This window comes from Perca flavescens, chromosome 9, assembly GCF_004354835.1.
Source record: "Perca flavescens isolate YP-PL-M2 chromosome 9, PFLA_1.0, whole genome shotgun sequence".
NCBI lineage: Eukaryota > Metazoa > Chordata > Actinopteri > Perciformes > Percidae > Perca > Perca flavescens.
In genome coordinates this window covers 3,558,026-3,571,583 of record NC_041339.1, presented here as the reverse complement: position 1 = coordinate 3,571,583, position 13,558 = coordinate 3,558,026, and the positions used below count along the sequence as shown (strand labels likewise).

At 43.1% G+C, this 13,558-nt stretch overlaps 1 protein-coding gene across 1 annotated transcript in view; it reads left to right on the top strand.

Moving 5' to 3' along the window:
* Positions 1-13,558, top strand: part of LOC114561545 (capping protein, Arp2/3 and myosin-I linker protein 3) — a 40,692-nt gene that overhangs the window by 4,496 nt on the left and 22,638 nt on the right. Inside the window, exons 2-17 of the mRNA XM_028587601.1 lie at positions 887-981; positions 4,354-4,404; positions 4,510-4,569; positions 7,196-7,317; positions 7,480-7,574; positions 7,872-7,942; positions 8,080-8,153; positions 8,401-8,476; positions 8,567-8,655; positions 9,766-9,860; positions 9,998-10,084; positions 11,205-11,314; positions 11,433-11,510; positions 11,630-11,706; positions 12,213-12,317; positions 12,419-12,488. Of these exons, the coding sequence (XP_028443402.1) occupies positions 887-981; positions 4,354-4,404; positions 4,510-4,569; positions 7,196-7,317; positions 7,480-7,574; positions 7,872-7,942; positions 8,080-8,153; positions 8,401-8,476; positions 8,567-8,655; positions 9,766-9,860; positions 9,998-10,084; positions 11,205-11,314; positions 11,433-11,510; positions 11,630-11,706; positions 12,213-12,317; positions 12,419-12,488 (1,355 nt within the window). The remainder of the gene's footprint in view (positions 1-886; positions 982-4,353; positions 4,405-4,509; positions 4,570-7,195; positions 7,318-7,479; positions 7,575-7,871; positions 7,943-8,079; positions 8,154-8,400; positions 8,477-8,566; positions 8,656-9,765; positions 9,861-9,997; positions 10,085-11,204; positions 11,315-11,432; positions 11,511-11,629; positions 11,707-12,212; positions 12,318-12,418; positions 12,489-13,558) is intronic.

Genomic DNA, 13,558 nt, shown 5'->3' with positions numbered 1-13,558 from the left:
CTAATCAGGTAACATACAGACTCAGAGTTGATTGGATTATTTTTTCATCTGGAAATGCCACGACAGGTCTGTTCAAATGACAAGCCTGATGTTATTAGATGAAGACATGAACAAGGCCTGTCCACCCAAAGGTCAGGGTGATATAATGCACAGTTTGACTTGATCTTAAATGAACATACTGTTGTTTTGGTAAAAGGATTTTTGGAGCATTTTTATGAATTTATTAGAGATTTGACTGCAGGAAATGAGGCGATGACACCGGGAACATTGCAGTTAATCCCTAGAACACTGCTGTGTCCCTGATTTACACCATTTACTATGAACTATGTGTACTATGAACTATGTGAACGTACACTATGTTCCAAAGGTTTTTTAAATGTGTTTTTGTTATACCTGGAGGGCAATTGTGATAAGATATGAAAATGAACTTGCAGAGACAACAGATAGATCATCTACAGTCAACATATCCCTTTATATATTTGTCAAACTGATGTTTATTGTTGTATGGTAATGCAGTCTGGACTTTTCAAATCAGCCTGGAGTCACTGCAAATGCAACATTAATGTGACTTAAAGAGAAATAAATGCAGACATAATTTCCACTGTGATATATTACCCGTCTAAAGTTTTCTGTCTCTCGTGGGTTGATTTTTTTACATTGTGCGAAAATGACTGAAACCTGTGTCAATCTGGAATGTAGGACAACACAAACGAACCCGAAAGGCTAAAAGATGCTTTAAGAAATGCTCAGCAATAATGTTTATCTTTTTTTTATTGAACCCTTTGAAACATGCACTAATGCTGTTTTGGTCCTTAAAAAAAGATTGTGTCCTGTTTGTGTGTATTTTTCTAACATTACACGTATGTGTTGTGTTTGTCATCCGCAGAAAGCATCAGGAAGATTATCGATAAATCGTCAATCAAGTTTGTTCATGGGATTAAGCTTGACACCAAAAATGGCAAAACAGAGGACAGAATACTGGTAAGTTGCTGCTTTAAGTCTGCTCTTTTTTCACTGGGTTGCTGATGTTGAAGAACTTCTTAATCTTGCAACATAAGCAGCCGGATGCGTGCATCATGTATGCACAGTATCTTAGATGTGAACTCCCACTGCAGTGTTAATGGATCTCTGCCACAGTGTCGACTACCATGACAGCAGCGGTAGAAGCTCTCTGGGATTTAACCGTGAGAGCAAACGTCATTTACCTACTGCATTACAACCCTTTTCTGTGGCTGCTGCTGGTGGCTTGGCAGGATGAATATTGGAGAGACAGTATCTGTGGGAGCGGCTGTGGATTCCTCTGTGGGGGCTGAGCAGCTCGCAGCCTTTGATTCTGGGGCGCTTTCATCAGAAAATATGGGACAGAGATGTGAAATCTCTATTTGAGCGAGTGAAGCTCAGCCAGCTATCTGGATCAAATCTGAGGCAATCAGCTCTTTCATTATGGACCAGAACTTAGACTGGACCCCTGGAAGGAAGCCTGTATTTGCAGAATACAGTGGATTTATATATATGCATGAAAGCGCCCACACACAGGTAACATACAGAATATATACAGTCCAGAGCAGCTTTTATTGATCGAGTGCAGCAACTAAACCACATGTCTGTATACAGTAAGCAAGATCGTATACAATTCCCAACTGCAGTGAAGTCAGTGTAGTTTTTACTGGGGGTTGACCGATACTGGCTTTTCAGGACCGATACAGATTATTAGTAGTTCATGAAACCAATAACCAATATTTGGAACTGATATGCATTTACAGTGAAAATGAAAATCTTTAAGTCAAAATTAAGATTTTTGAATGTTACAAACTCCAACACAAAACTTAGTGTAAATGCTTTAAGCAATTGTTTAATAAAACTGAATCTTTCAACATAATACAGAGTAAAAAAAGAAAAGAAAAAGAAAATATATGTATATATATATATATATATATATATATATATATATATATATATATATATAGGCTATATATAAAAATACTGACACATTAATGCATTAATAATGCTGGTAAAGATGGAGCTCATTTTAATTGATTTTAAGTGATAGATTTAAGTACAATAAGTACCAATTACCAAGTACCAAGTAGATTTAAAAACAATTAAGTACCAATATCATCATAGGCCTACCCCTTCAGGTTCACCCCCCCACCCTGAGACTCAGTGGCGAGTGAAATCGGAGCAGAGGGAGAGATCCCGAGCTGCAGTGGAGCCAAAGTAGCGCACTTTTCAATAAATTAACTTCATTGGTTATCAGTAAAATGAAACACCGATACAGATAATCTGCAAACTGCCAAATATCAGCCGTGATAATCAGCCAGCTGTATAATTGGTCCATCCCTATTTTTTACACAATTTAAAAGACGAGTGACTACCGTTGCCCCTCCTGTTGATCTGCTTTGCCTCGGCGGAGCAGCGCTTCCACTCAGTGGATGCTTTAATGATCCGTCTTGTGGGGAGCATGGGAGAGTTTTAGCATACAGCCTTTTGATATTCAGACACTTTGGTATGTCTATCTGCCAGAAACATCTTTCTAATAATCAATCCAATCCATCTCTTATTTACAGCTTCTGTTTAAAAGCGGAACTGGAAAAAGTTCTCGCTCCTGCTGGGTGCGAAAAGAATGAAAGAAAAGACAGAAAAGTAAATTGAAGTTTGATCAAACGCACTGGGTTAGCTTTTTTTTTGGGTTGGGGGGGCAGCTTAAACGTGTTATGGTTTGGAGTCAAAGCTTCTTTAAGGTAGTGATGTTTCACTGCAGGTTACACGCATTTATCTTGATTTCTTACAGAGGCCTCACCCAAAGTGTCAGTAGATTAGGATACACTGTATGTCCTGTAGCAGCCCTGCTGCATAATTATACACCACAATAAGCATGATGTGTGTGTGGTCCATCTTGGAATACACTCTCTCTCTCTCTCTCTCTCTCTCTCTCTCTCTCTCTCTCTCTCTCTCTGTCTCTCCTGCTGCATCAGCATGATTTACACGTACACTCTCTCTTAACTAACCCGTAATCCCGACTCATCACCGTAATGTGATACAATCTGGTCTTCTTAATCAACTCCCTCAGACACTCTTTGAAGTGAAACACAGATCACCCTCTCTCTCTTTCTCTCTCTCTCTCCATCTCGCATGCACGTTTTGAGTGACTACATTCCTGACACCTCCCTTGCTGCGTGGGTGTACGAGGCTGTCAGTGTGTGGTTCTGACAGCTCCTCTATCCGAAAAAAAACAACAGTGAAGTGGGAGAGCTGTAATTTAATTATCTGTGTTCATTGGGGAGAGGCAAATGGGGGGGAGGGGGCTTTATCCTGAGGGAGTGTTTTAGCAGGGCCAGGGTAGAGAATGGAGTAAATGATCGGAAGCGACGAAGCATAAGAGGAGGAGAAAAGGAGCAGAGGGCAGTAGGGCTGGTGGAAAGCAGCGAAATGCCAAATAATCACTCTGCTCTTTGTTTGCTTTGATGCAGAGAGACACTGACTATTTTTTTTAGGTTGTGCCTGCAAAAAAAAAAAAAAAAAAAAGAAATTGCTGCTCATGAGCAAGAATCAGGGGCAGAATCAGATTTATCCAACAGCTGCGTGACACAAATGCTTCCATGCCGAGAATAAGTGGGTACAGGCACAGAAGTGCTGCGTGTGCTCCATCAGACTGAGATCCACAAATAAGCTAAGCAGCTAAGCATAAGTTTGCTTTCAAATTGCCAAAAACGTCAAAACTCCCATCAACTTTGCAAAGCACTAAAAATTATCCCCGCCAGTACAGACTGCAGATGGCAAAATAGCAGTAGAGGTAGTGGAGCAAAAATGCTAATTTGGCATCCTGACCCAGCATGACCGGCATTTCTAGTTCTGGAACAGATCCCATGACGGGAAATGCGGGAGAAAAGATAATTTACTGCTAAAAATGGGTGGTTCTTTCCTTTAAATTCTCATATTAAAGATCCGGGGAGATGCTGAATGACCAGAAATGATTGCCTGTTGAGCCCAAAGTTACACTGCCTGTCTCAAATTTAATATATGAGCCACTGTCATGTTTGCCTACAGCAGACGTAATGCAACGCTAATGAAATTACATCTCTTATTTGTGAGAGTGGGATTAAAACGTTGCAACATGCCGTCATCTCTCAGCCTGTATGTCAATCTATTAATGTTAGACACCGTGTCTGTGACACAGAGAGCTTTTAGCTGGATCAATGCATAAATACACAAAGGACTCTTCATTTCCCGCTCGTCATTACCATGGAAACTCCTGGGACTATTTTCTCCCCACAGGGAGTGTGACTGTCCAGTGAACCTTTCCGCAACCTTGATTCAATTTGCTTTATCCCCCCCCTCTTTTTTTGTTTTTAGGTCCTTGCAACATGGCGTCTCTATTTCCTGCCGCCAAAGATTCCCGCTAAGGTACTTGTTACCGTTCTCTGTCTCCTGTTAATGCACAGTAGGAAGCGTTTTCTTTCACAATGCCAGCTGAAATCTTGACTTTGTCGACCGTTTCTGTAACAACAGGTAGAAACCACGTTCAACTTCTTGGAGATTCGAGCTTTGAATTCCCACCCTGAGCACCAGGTGAGTTTAAAGGTCCAGTGTGTAACGAGTTTAGTTCATTATCAAAATCTGTGTTGCCCTTTCACAAACTTGTCCTTTTTTCATGAATATTTACCTCGACCATCAATATTCCTGTTGGCTGGAAATTTCACATTTGCATTCGCATGACCTGGGGTAGACGCTCCATATTCATGCTCCATCTTGAAATACGTTAGCTGGTAAGGGACATACAGGACATACTACTCCGTCTTTCGCGTTTTCACTGTTACTTGATAAACTCACAGGTGCTGCTAACGCTGCTAATGGGTATCGTAGCTTCCCGGCCCCGGCTAACCTGACTCCGCCAGATGGATCGCTTCGCATTTGCTCGGCATATCCATCTGGGAACTTTCCGTTGGAGAACTTTTGGGAAGGGGCGGAATACTGGTTATTTGATTGGATGAACCATCTGTCTATCACCTATGTTAGTGATAGACGGGCCAAATTAACCAATCAGATCCACGAAGCTTATGAAAATACAACCACAAGCCCGCCCCTGCTGCTGCAGGCAAAGCATAGCTCGTAAGCTCAGCATGCAAGCAACATGTCGGTAAAGGATATTTGCCATTTGTGTAACGAGAATTTAGGAATAAAAGGCACCATTTCAGGTTCCCGGACCATATTCCAAAAGAAGGATCCAAGAGAAAAAAAGCATTAGCGAGCGGCTAACAGAATTAGGGCTATCGCTGGCTGATAATACTGGTTAGCTGATTGGATAAACCATCGGTCTATCACCACCTAACCCACCTCAAAACCAACGCTGATTGGCCCGGTCGTTTGGCTAACAGCTCCAAATTTTCTCTGCCTCAAGATGCCAGACTGATCTGCGAGTGGAGAACTGGAGCTCGCGAGATCAGGACGGTCTCACGAGGCTAGGCCCCGGCAGGTTTGAAGAAGGAAACATGGAGGACCACACGTATTCAAAATCCAAATTTCACAAACAGGAGTCTTCTTCTTTGCCCAGAAAAAAAGATAAAGAATATTGAAAAGAGTGAACATTGGAGCTGCCTTCCAAAGATGGAAAGACCTGATGAAGGAAAAAGGGATCGAAAGAGACGCCGAGCGGCTACCGTAGCTGTAATACGTAGGAACTAGAGCTTAGATCAGGCCCAAAAACTCAAGCCTGACCCTACCCGAGCCCGTGCACGTTGTGTCCGAGCCCAGCCCGACACATTAACTTTTTTAATAAGTGGGCCCTTATAACTGACGTTCTCAACTACAATTCCGAGTTGTTTGAACTACAGAAATCTGTTTAGAATTATCTTAATAAATATCGGTAATGTTTGTTTATTCAGTATGGAGTGGATCGCAAATGGATCCGAATGAAGAAACCTACAAAAAAACTCAACTCTAGCTCCCTCAGCCGAATCCTGTTGGTAACAGATCAAGGCAGCAACATAAAACTTTCTGGTCTCGATCACCTAATTAATACTGTCCTTCGCCACGGTCTGCGTGCCGACGCACTGGCCGACAACAGTGCTGCAGAGGGGGGGAGACACGATGTAGCACAGCTCCCACTCAAGTCAGTGCAGGACATAGGCTACACCCAGAGCTACGGGAGAAGCTGGAGAGGCATAGCTTTCTCCCCACCAAATTAGGCTAATAAAGTAATGATTAAAAAAAACACAAATGCTTGATCAACCCGTGGGTCGGGTCCGGTTCGGGCTCGGGCAGAGAATCTAAACTCTACTTTGAACTGCGCGGCGCGAGAGAGTTGATTGCGATATATGATCTCAACGCTAGATGGGAGAAATTCCCACCCAAACTCTGTCTGCACTCAGCTCCACTGTTACAGCTAATTGTGTGTCTGTACTGTTGTATAATGCAGTGGTTACATCACCCTGGCCTTCAAGGAATGACAAAATCAAACATTTATCGAAGCAGCTAACAGTGACAGCCAGTGCTCTCTTATTTACTTGTTCTCTTCTGTTGACGGTGATGGCGACAAGATAAACTGCTTAGGGACCGTATGAAAATGATTAAGATGGTATCGGGGGTCAGAAAAGAGGGACTTTGTATTGTTGTATTTTTTTTAATAATTTATTTATAGGATAGCCTGTTTTTTTTTTTTGGGAAGAGCATGGGATAGTCTTTTAATTCTTACTTTTCCAAAACAATGTTATATTTCAGCCTTTGTTTGCAGGATTAATTATGGAAAAGAAAGACCAGTAGTAGTCAGAAATGATGGCTTTAGTGTGCGCCACAGGTCATAAAGGTGCGCCTTTTATTCCGTTTATTATTGTTTATTATCTCTTTATTGTAAAATAGAGAGATGCTGGAATAATCATAATTTTAGGGTAACTATACTTTTAATTCTGCTTTTTAATGTGTGCATTAGTGGCTATTGTGAAAATTAGTATTCCATGCAAATACATAGGTTTAAGTTGTATTACATTGTCTTAACTCTTTTTACTCTTGTACTCATTAATGGTGAAACAAACTCAGTACTATATTTTGAGATATTTGGAAGGGGAGTTTTGTAAAAAAATAAAATAAAATTAAGTCAAGGGGTGGTTCCAAATCAAAAAATGTGTAATTGCTTTTTCATGAAGTGAAAAATAACATTCAACCCCCCTCTCCACCGTAATAATTTCAATTTCCTGTGCAGGTTATTATCGACACTGACAAGTCCAGCTACTCCCTGAGGTTTGAGTCACGCGAAAACCTCAATCATGTGGTGAGCCATATTAATTTGGCTCTGTCTCGAATATTCAACAACTCCATTTTTGCGTAAGTGTCTTTCTCTCTCTCACAAGAAAGAACATCAGAATAAATCGCATACTGTATCTGTGCAGTGGATGATAAACAGAAAGTTAAAAAAAATTACCTATAGTTTTTACAATTATCTAAAGATAAATTATTCCCACATCTTTGTTTCTTTTATCTTTGCAGCCCTTCCATCTGTCACTCAGACAGTGACCTTTCTGAGGGCAGCAGGAAGTATTCACCCAGCTCAGAGACGTCAGTGGAAACCCAGAGGGCCTGTGGTAAAAGAGACATTATTATCAAAGACACACACACACACACACAGATAGAGGCACATGCACACCGCTTGGCAGCCTCGAGACGAGAGGATGTTGGCTCACACACTTCACAATGCTCTCCCAGATGTTCTTTTAAAAGTGCAAATAAATAAAAGATTGATCATTTGGACAAATGTTTCTGTGTGCATTTTGCTCCCCTTTCTCTCCTGTTCTCTCGGAAGGAAGCATCTGTTCACATCATCTCAGAATAATTTTTCTCTCTCTCTCTCGTTTCTTTTTCCTCCCGCCTGCCTCTCTCAGGAGGCTTTTCGGAGACATACGCCGCTCTGTGCGACTATAATGGCATCAGCTGCAAGGAGGAAGTGCAGTGGGTAAGAGCTGTGGGACTGTGCCTGTGTCGCTGTGAGTGCTTTTGAATGTTACGCGCAGCACTGTGCTCAAAATGCGCGGGGGGGGGGTTGTCATATACTGTACTGCAGCAAACTCACATGGGTCATGTTGCTCCTAGGATGTGGACACCATCTATCACTCCCAGGACAGCCGAGAGTTTAACCTGCTGGACTTCAGCCACCTGGAGAGCAGGTGAGGGATGAGGAGCACTCAAAACGCTATTACCTCCAAAATATGGTCCCTCATATAAGATAAGATAAACCTTTATTGTCATTGCACAGAGACCCATACAATGGAATTGTGAGTGCCACAACGGAAGGTGCATTAGAGATAAAAAAAACAAAACAAGATAGACAATAAATAGTTAAAAACAAGAATCATTTAAGACATAACACCTAATATAAAAAGACGTCATTTACCTCAGTTCTATCTTTTCCAGGGATTTGGCGGTGATTGTTGCATCGATGGCATACAACACCTGGTTTACTAAACTGTACTGCAAAGACCTGCGGATAGTAAGTATGAACGTAACTGTGGTATTAAAAGAGTCTTTAAGCAAAACAACAGGTTTAGTTGAAATGTTTCCCTTTTTTTTTTTTCTTGAGGGGTCAGAGGTCACCGAGCAGGTCCTGCACACTGTCAGCAAATCCTCCAGCCTGGAGGAGATCACGCTGGAGAACGCTGGGTTAAAATCGTGAGTTTGCATAGCCTCCAGCACCTCTCCTTTACTTTTCATCCCTTCAATCTAAAAATAAACTCCCACGCCTCGCCTGTGAAAGCAGCTGTATGATGTCCTCTGAAAAATCTCACATCGGGGCTTGAGACTTTGAAGGACATTTACCAGTCAGGAGGGTGTGATGAACGACAATATTGATCTGCATTATGGCATTATGAAGTGCAGGATCCAGTTTTTTTTGGAACTTGTCCTATACTTTCTCTCAGACTAAACTTCAGGAAGCCTCAGCCACAGATTTGGGAACCTGACAAGCCAGACGGTTCCATACACAGAACCATCTGATAAGCCGTTGTAGGAAACTGTTTGGGAAAGGTTTTTGTTTTGAACGAACGGTCGCGTTCGTCACACACACCTAACCCATACCTGCCAACACTCCCGTTTTTTCCGGGTTTCTCCCGTTTTTTAGCCCTATCTCCCGGACCCCTCCCGGTTTGTTTTTTTCTCCCGGCAAACTCCCGTAATATGCATGGCCCAAACTCCTTTATAAATTATCGGACCAATATGTTTGTCTAATGTTGACCAGTTGCCAGATCTTGTATGAAACGCATCCTATTCACACAATCCACACCATATACAATTTTCAATCTGTTTGTCACCTCAACCCGTCAACCTTTAACCCTCAACCTGGCAACCTAGAACCCAGTTGCGCAGTTGATTTCTGCGCGAGCTTCGCGGAAAATTCAGAGCCGAAAGCGAGCAGATAAAAAAGGCAGGTGAAGGCGGTGTTCCCACAAATAAATCGAAATATAGCTGTAAATTTCAACACTGTTGGGCGCAACAATTTGCATGCATCTTACCCTAGTCACATCGACAACCTCCACGCTTTTTCTAAGGTGTGTTGCATTGATTTTATTGTAGCGCACGGTGGGAAAAATGACATTACCCAGCACATTAAAACACAGCGGGTCTTACAGTACACTTAACAGTACCTTTAACTTCTTTAAAATCTATCCCTTTTGAGTCTCAATGAAAGTGCAATGCTTAATGGCTTCAGTGCCCCTTTTAAATGCTTGTTTGTGTATTTACAACATCTGTTTGTCTGTACTTAACTATGGACCCTCTTTACAGAGACTTTCCACAGAAGATGTCAGCTGCTCTTTCAGAGAACCCTGCTTCTGTCATCCACTCGCTCAACTTGGCCCACAACTCACTGGACAACCAAGGTACAAAGAAACATCCACCTTCTCTTTGGTTGTCGTGTTACATAAACTATATTCATTTGTTTTATTTGTTGTTCTGTGATCTAAATATTCTCTTTCTGTAACTTAATTTGTCATACCTCTTGTGGTGAACGCTGCAGGCGTGTCCAACCTAATTCAGCAGGTGTGTCGCCTCAGCAAGGGACTTCGTCTCCTCAACCTCTCCAAGACCTCACTCACCTCCAAAGGTTTGGGCCCGTCCCTCTTTATTTCCTGCCTTGCTGTCCCTAACCATGGTTCGGTAATGTCGAGAAAATGTGGCCACAATTCAACAACAAACTCACAACGATCAGGTGGAATTGGGTTAGACTAGGCCCTCAACAGTTAAAGGCAGCATTGGTAACGCTTTCCAATAAACACTTTTTTATATATATCGTTTGAAATGGTCTTTACACCCCGACAGCAATCAATAACTTATGGGCTCTGAAAAAGGAGCGAAACAGATCCGTCATCTGTAGCTGCTGTCATCTTGTAAAAACGCCCACCAATCACAGCCTCGCCCTCCGCTTGGAAAGAACCAATGAAATACCTCCTTGCCCTGCTGCGCGTACTCTACCCCTCCCGTGTACGGGCCTAAGCTCAATGCGTGTTGTCGCCGCCGGAGTTACTGCAAGTCTACCGCAGAATGGAGGAGAAAACTCAGCAAAAGCTGCAACAGCCGCGCGCCCTGCTGAAAAGGCAAAGAAAAGAGAGACTGAAGCTGAAAAAGCGTGCTATAAAAAGTCTGTAAATACAGAGAGGACAAACTAGAGTAAACATTGACATAGCTTTTCAGCGATGACGCAAGTCTGTTAGTGGGTCGGAAGGGGGGGGGTTAGACGGGGCCCCGAGGCCTGAGCCCCGAGCCCCTAGCTTTTTAACATTACCAACCCTGCCTTTAAGCTGCAGATGATTGAGCAGCTCTCTGAGCTCAGGTGAGATCATGATTTAGGTAGAGTAAAGCCTCCGAAGCCCCAGATGTTAGTTCCTCCCTCCTGAAGAGCTTTGTTTCATGTTTTGCCCCTTGCTACAGCTCCATATTGACTTTGTGCTGCCCTGCAGGCAGCATGCCTCCTGCTACTGTCTCATCTTACCGCGTACCCAGTGGAGAATTTAAATATTACATGGAAGCAGGCAGATACGATGCACTGCTTCCCATTACATCCACTGATACCTGCTGCTGCAGATGTGTATGAATAATGCAAGGACACAAAATGTTTGGAGAGTGTTCTCTGTCTTTTAATATTGTACAACTTTCCCCTCTCTCCACTTTCTGTCTCTCTCTTTTTTCCTTTTATCCATCTGCCTCTCTCTCTTTCTCTCTCTCAGGAGTGGTGTCTCTCTCTCAGGCTCTGTGCTCCAGCGATGAGTACTCCAACTCTCTCCTGCACCTGGACCTGAGCAAGAACCCCGGGGTCCTCTCAGGGGAGGATGCCTCGGTCAGAAAGCACAACTCATCTGGAAACAAAAACACACACACACACACACACACACACACACACTGCTCCATTTATACGCCACTTTTCCAGCTTAATATCTCCCTCTTTCTGTTTCCAGAATTTGTATCTCTTCTTGTCTCAGCCCAACTGCCTGGTCCATTTGGATCTGTCGGGCACAGACTGCTCCGTGGACTCAGTGAGTATTTAACGTCTGGAGACAAATGTTTACGTGCAACGTTGAAAAAGGAATGCATTTCTCTCTCTCTGCACAATGCTCAGCCCAGATTAACTGTTTCCACCCTGTGTCTCATGCAGCTATTTGGGGCTCTTCTGAGGGGGTGTTGTGCTGATCTTTCCTTTCTGAATCTTTCCAAAAATTCTTTCTCGCACAGGTTAGTCATATCTTTAAGATCCCCTAAACCATAAAGACGGTATAAAAATATAAATCTGGGATTAAATCATCCATATTTCACCTTAAAAAGCCTAATCTCTCCTCTCTTGTCATCCGTTCTCCCACGTTCCTTTTTTTTTTTTCATTATCTTCATCTCTTGCTTAATGGGAAATGAGTTTGGTGTGAGCCACTGGCCCATTGTGCTTCCTCTCTGTGGGTGTGTCTACCGCCGTTTAAAACCAGACCTCCCGGCACAGTCTGCGTAGATAAGACTCATGAATATTTAAGCAGAAGCTATCTCTCAGTTGACCCCACTCGCTCCCCTCCTCTTACAACACAGCAATATTCACTCTGTTTCTCATTGTGTCAGTACTCTGCGCTCATTACTGCACTCATATTTGCCCAGCATGTCATCAGTGTGACTTCATCTCTTCTGTGTGACCAGTCTCATCCCATCCCACTCTCTATCATCTCCTCTCTTTCATCTTTAACCTCCCCCCCAATAGGAAAGTGAAGGACACGCTGCCGCTGTTCCGTCAGTTCTTCAGCTCGGCCTTCAGCCTCACTTATGTCAGCCTTGCCTCTATGAAGCTGCCCCCCGATGTTCTGAGGTACTCTTACTCTCTATCCAGATCTGCTCCCTTTCATCCAAACTCCTCTACAGTGAAGCGCATAGATTTATCACTCACTTGTATGCATCCTGTCTCCACAGGGCTCTGCTAACAGGGTTAACCTCCAATCCTCATATCAGTGATCTACATCTGGATATCAGTGGCTGTGAGGTAAGAGTTCATCTCTACGTCTGCTGTGGAAATCAAGTTAAAGGGCTGCAAACGGACTAGTGCACAGTTTACAACAAAACAGGTTGGTTTGTGTATCAGTAAATTGGTGTTCACAGAGATTTATTTATTTATGATAATATACTATATCCAGTTAAACAAGGCAAATTTAGGACCTAGGTGAAATTACTTTAAAGGAATATGCCAACTTATTGGGTCTTTAGCTTATTCACGGTATCCCCCAGAGTTAGATAAGTCCATACATACCCTTCTCATCTCCGTGCGTGTCGTAACTCTGTCTGACGCACCCACCGCTAGCCTAGCTTAGCACAGATCCTGGAGGTAACCGGCTCCATCTAGCCTAGCTTAGCACAGATCCTGGAGGTAACCGGCTCCATCTAGCCTAGCTTAGCACAGATCCTGGAGGTAACCGGCTCCATCTAGCCTACTGCTCCCAATAAGTGACAAAATAACGCCAACCCTTCCTATTTCCATGTTGTGATTTGTAGAGTCACAGCGTTTACAAATAACAAGGTCACATGAGACACAGCCATCTTCTAACCGTATACATGCTGGGAACTATATTCTCAGAAGGCGAATACTGCTACTCTCTGCCTTCTGAGAATATAGTTCCCAGTATGTATACAGTGCTATACTCTGTGCTAAGCTAGGCTAGCAGTGGGTGCGTAAGACAGAGTTACAACATGCACAGAGATGAGAAGGGTATGTATGGACTAGGGGTGGTACGGTTCATGAAAAAACACCCGAACCGCTCGGTTCGCTAGTCTCGGTTCGGAGCGTGTGTGTGTACCGCACGGTTGGTCAGTACACTGTTAATGTGCACTAACCACTTACTGCCGTAGTGCCCACTTTCGACACCTATGTTAAAACACTTACTGGAAATGACCAGCAGGATGAGTTTGACGAACGCAACCCATGGCAGCTGATTGGACGATTGCTTCACATGGCTGGCTGGTCCCTAATTTCAAACCAGACTGTCATGGCGGCTCGTTCAGAATACAATCTCATATTGTACTAAAATAGTTCACCGAAACGTGTTTCTGAAAACATTT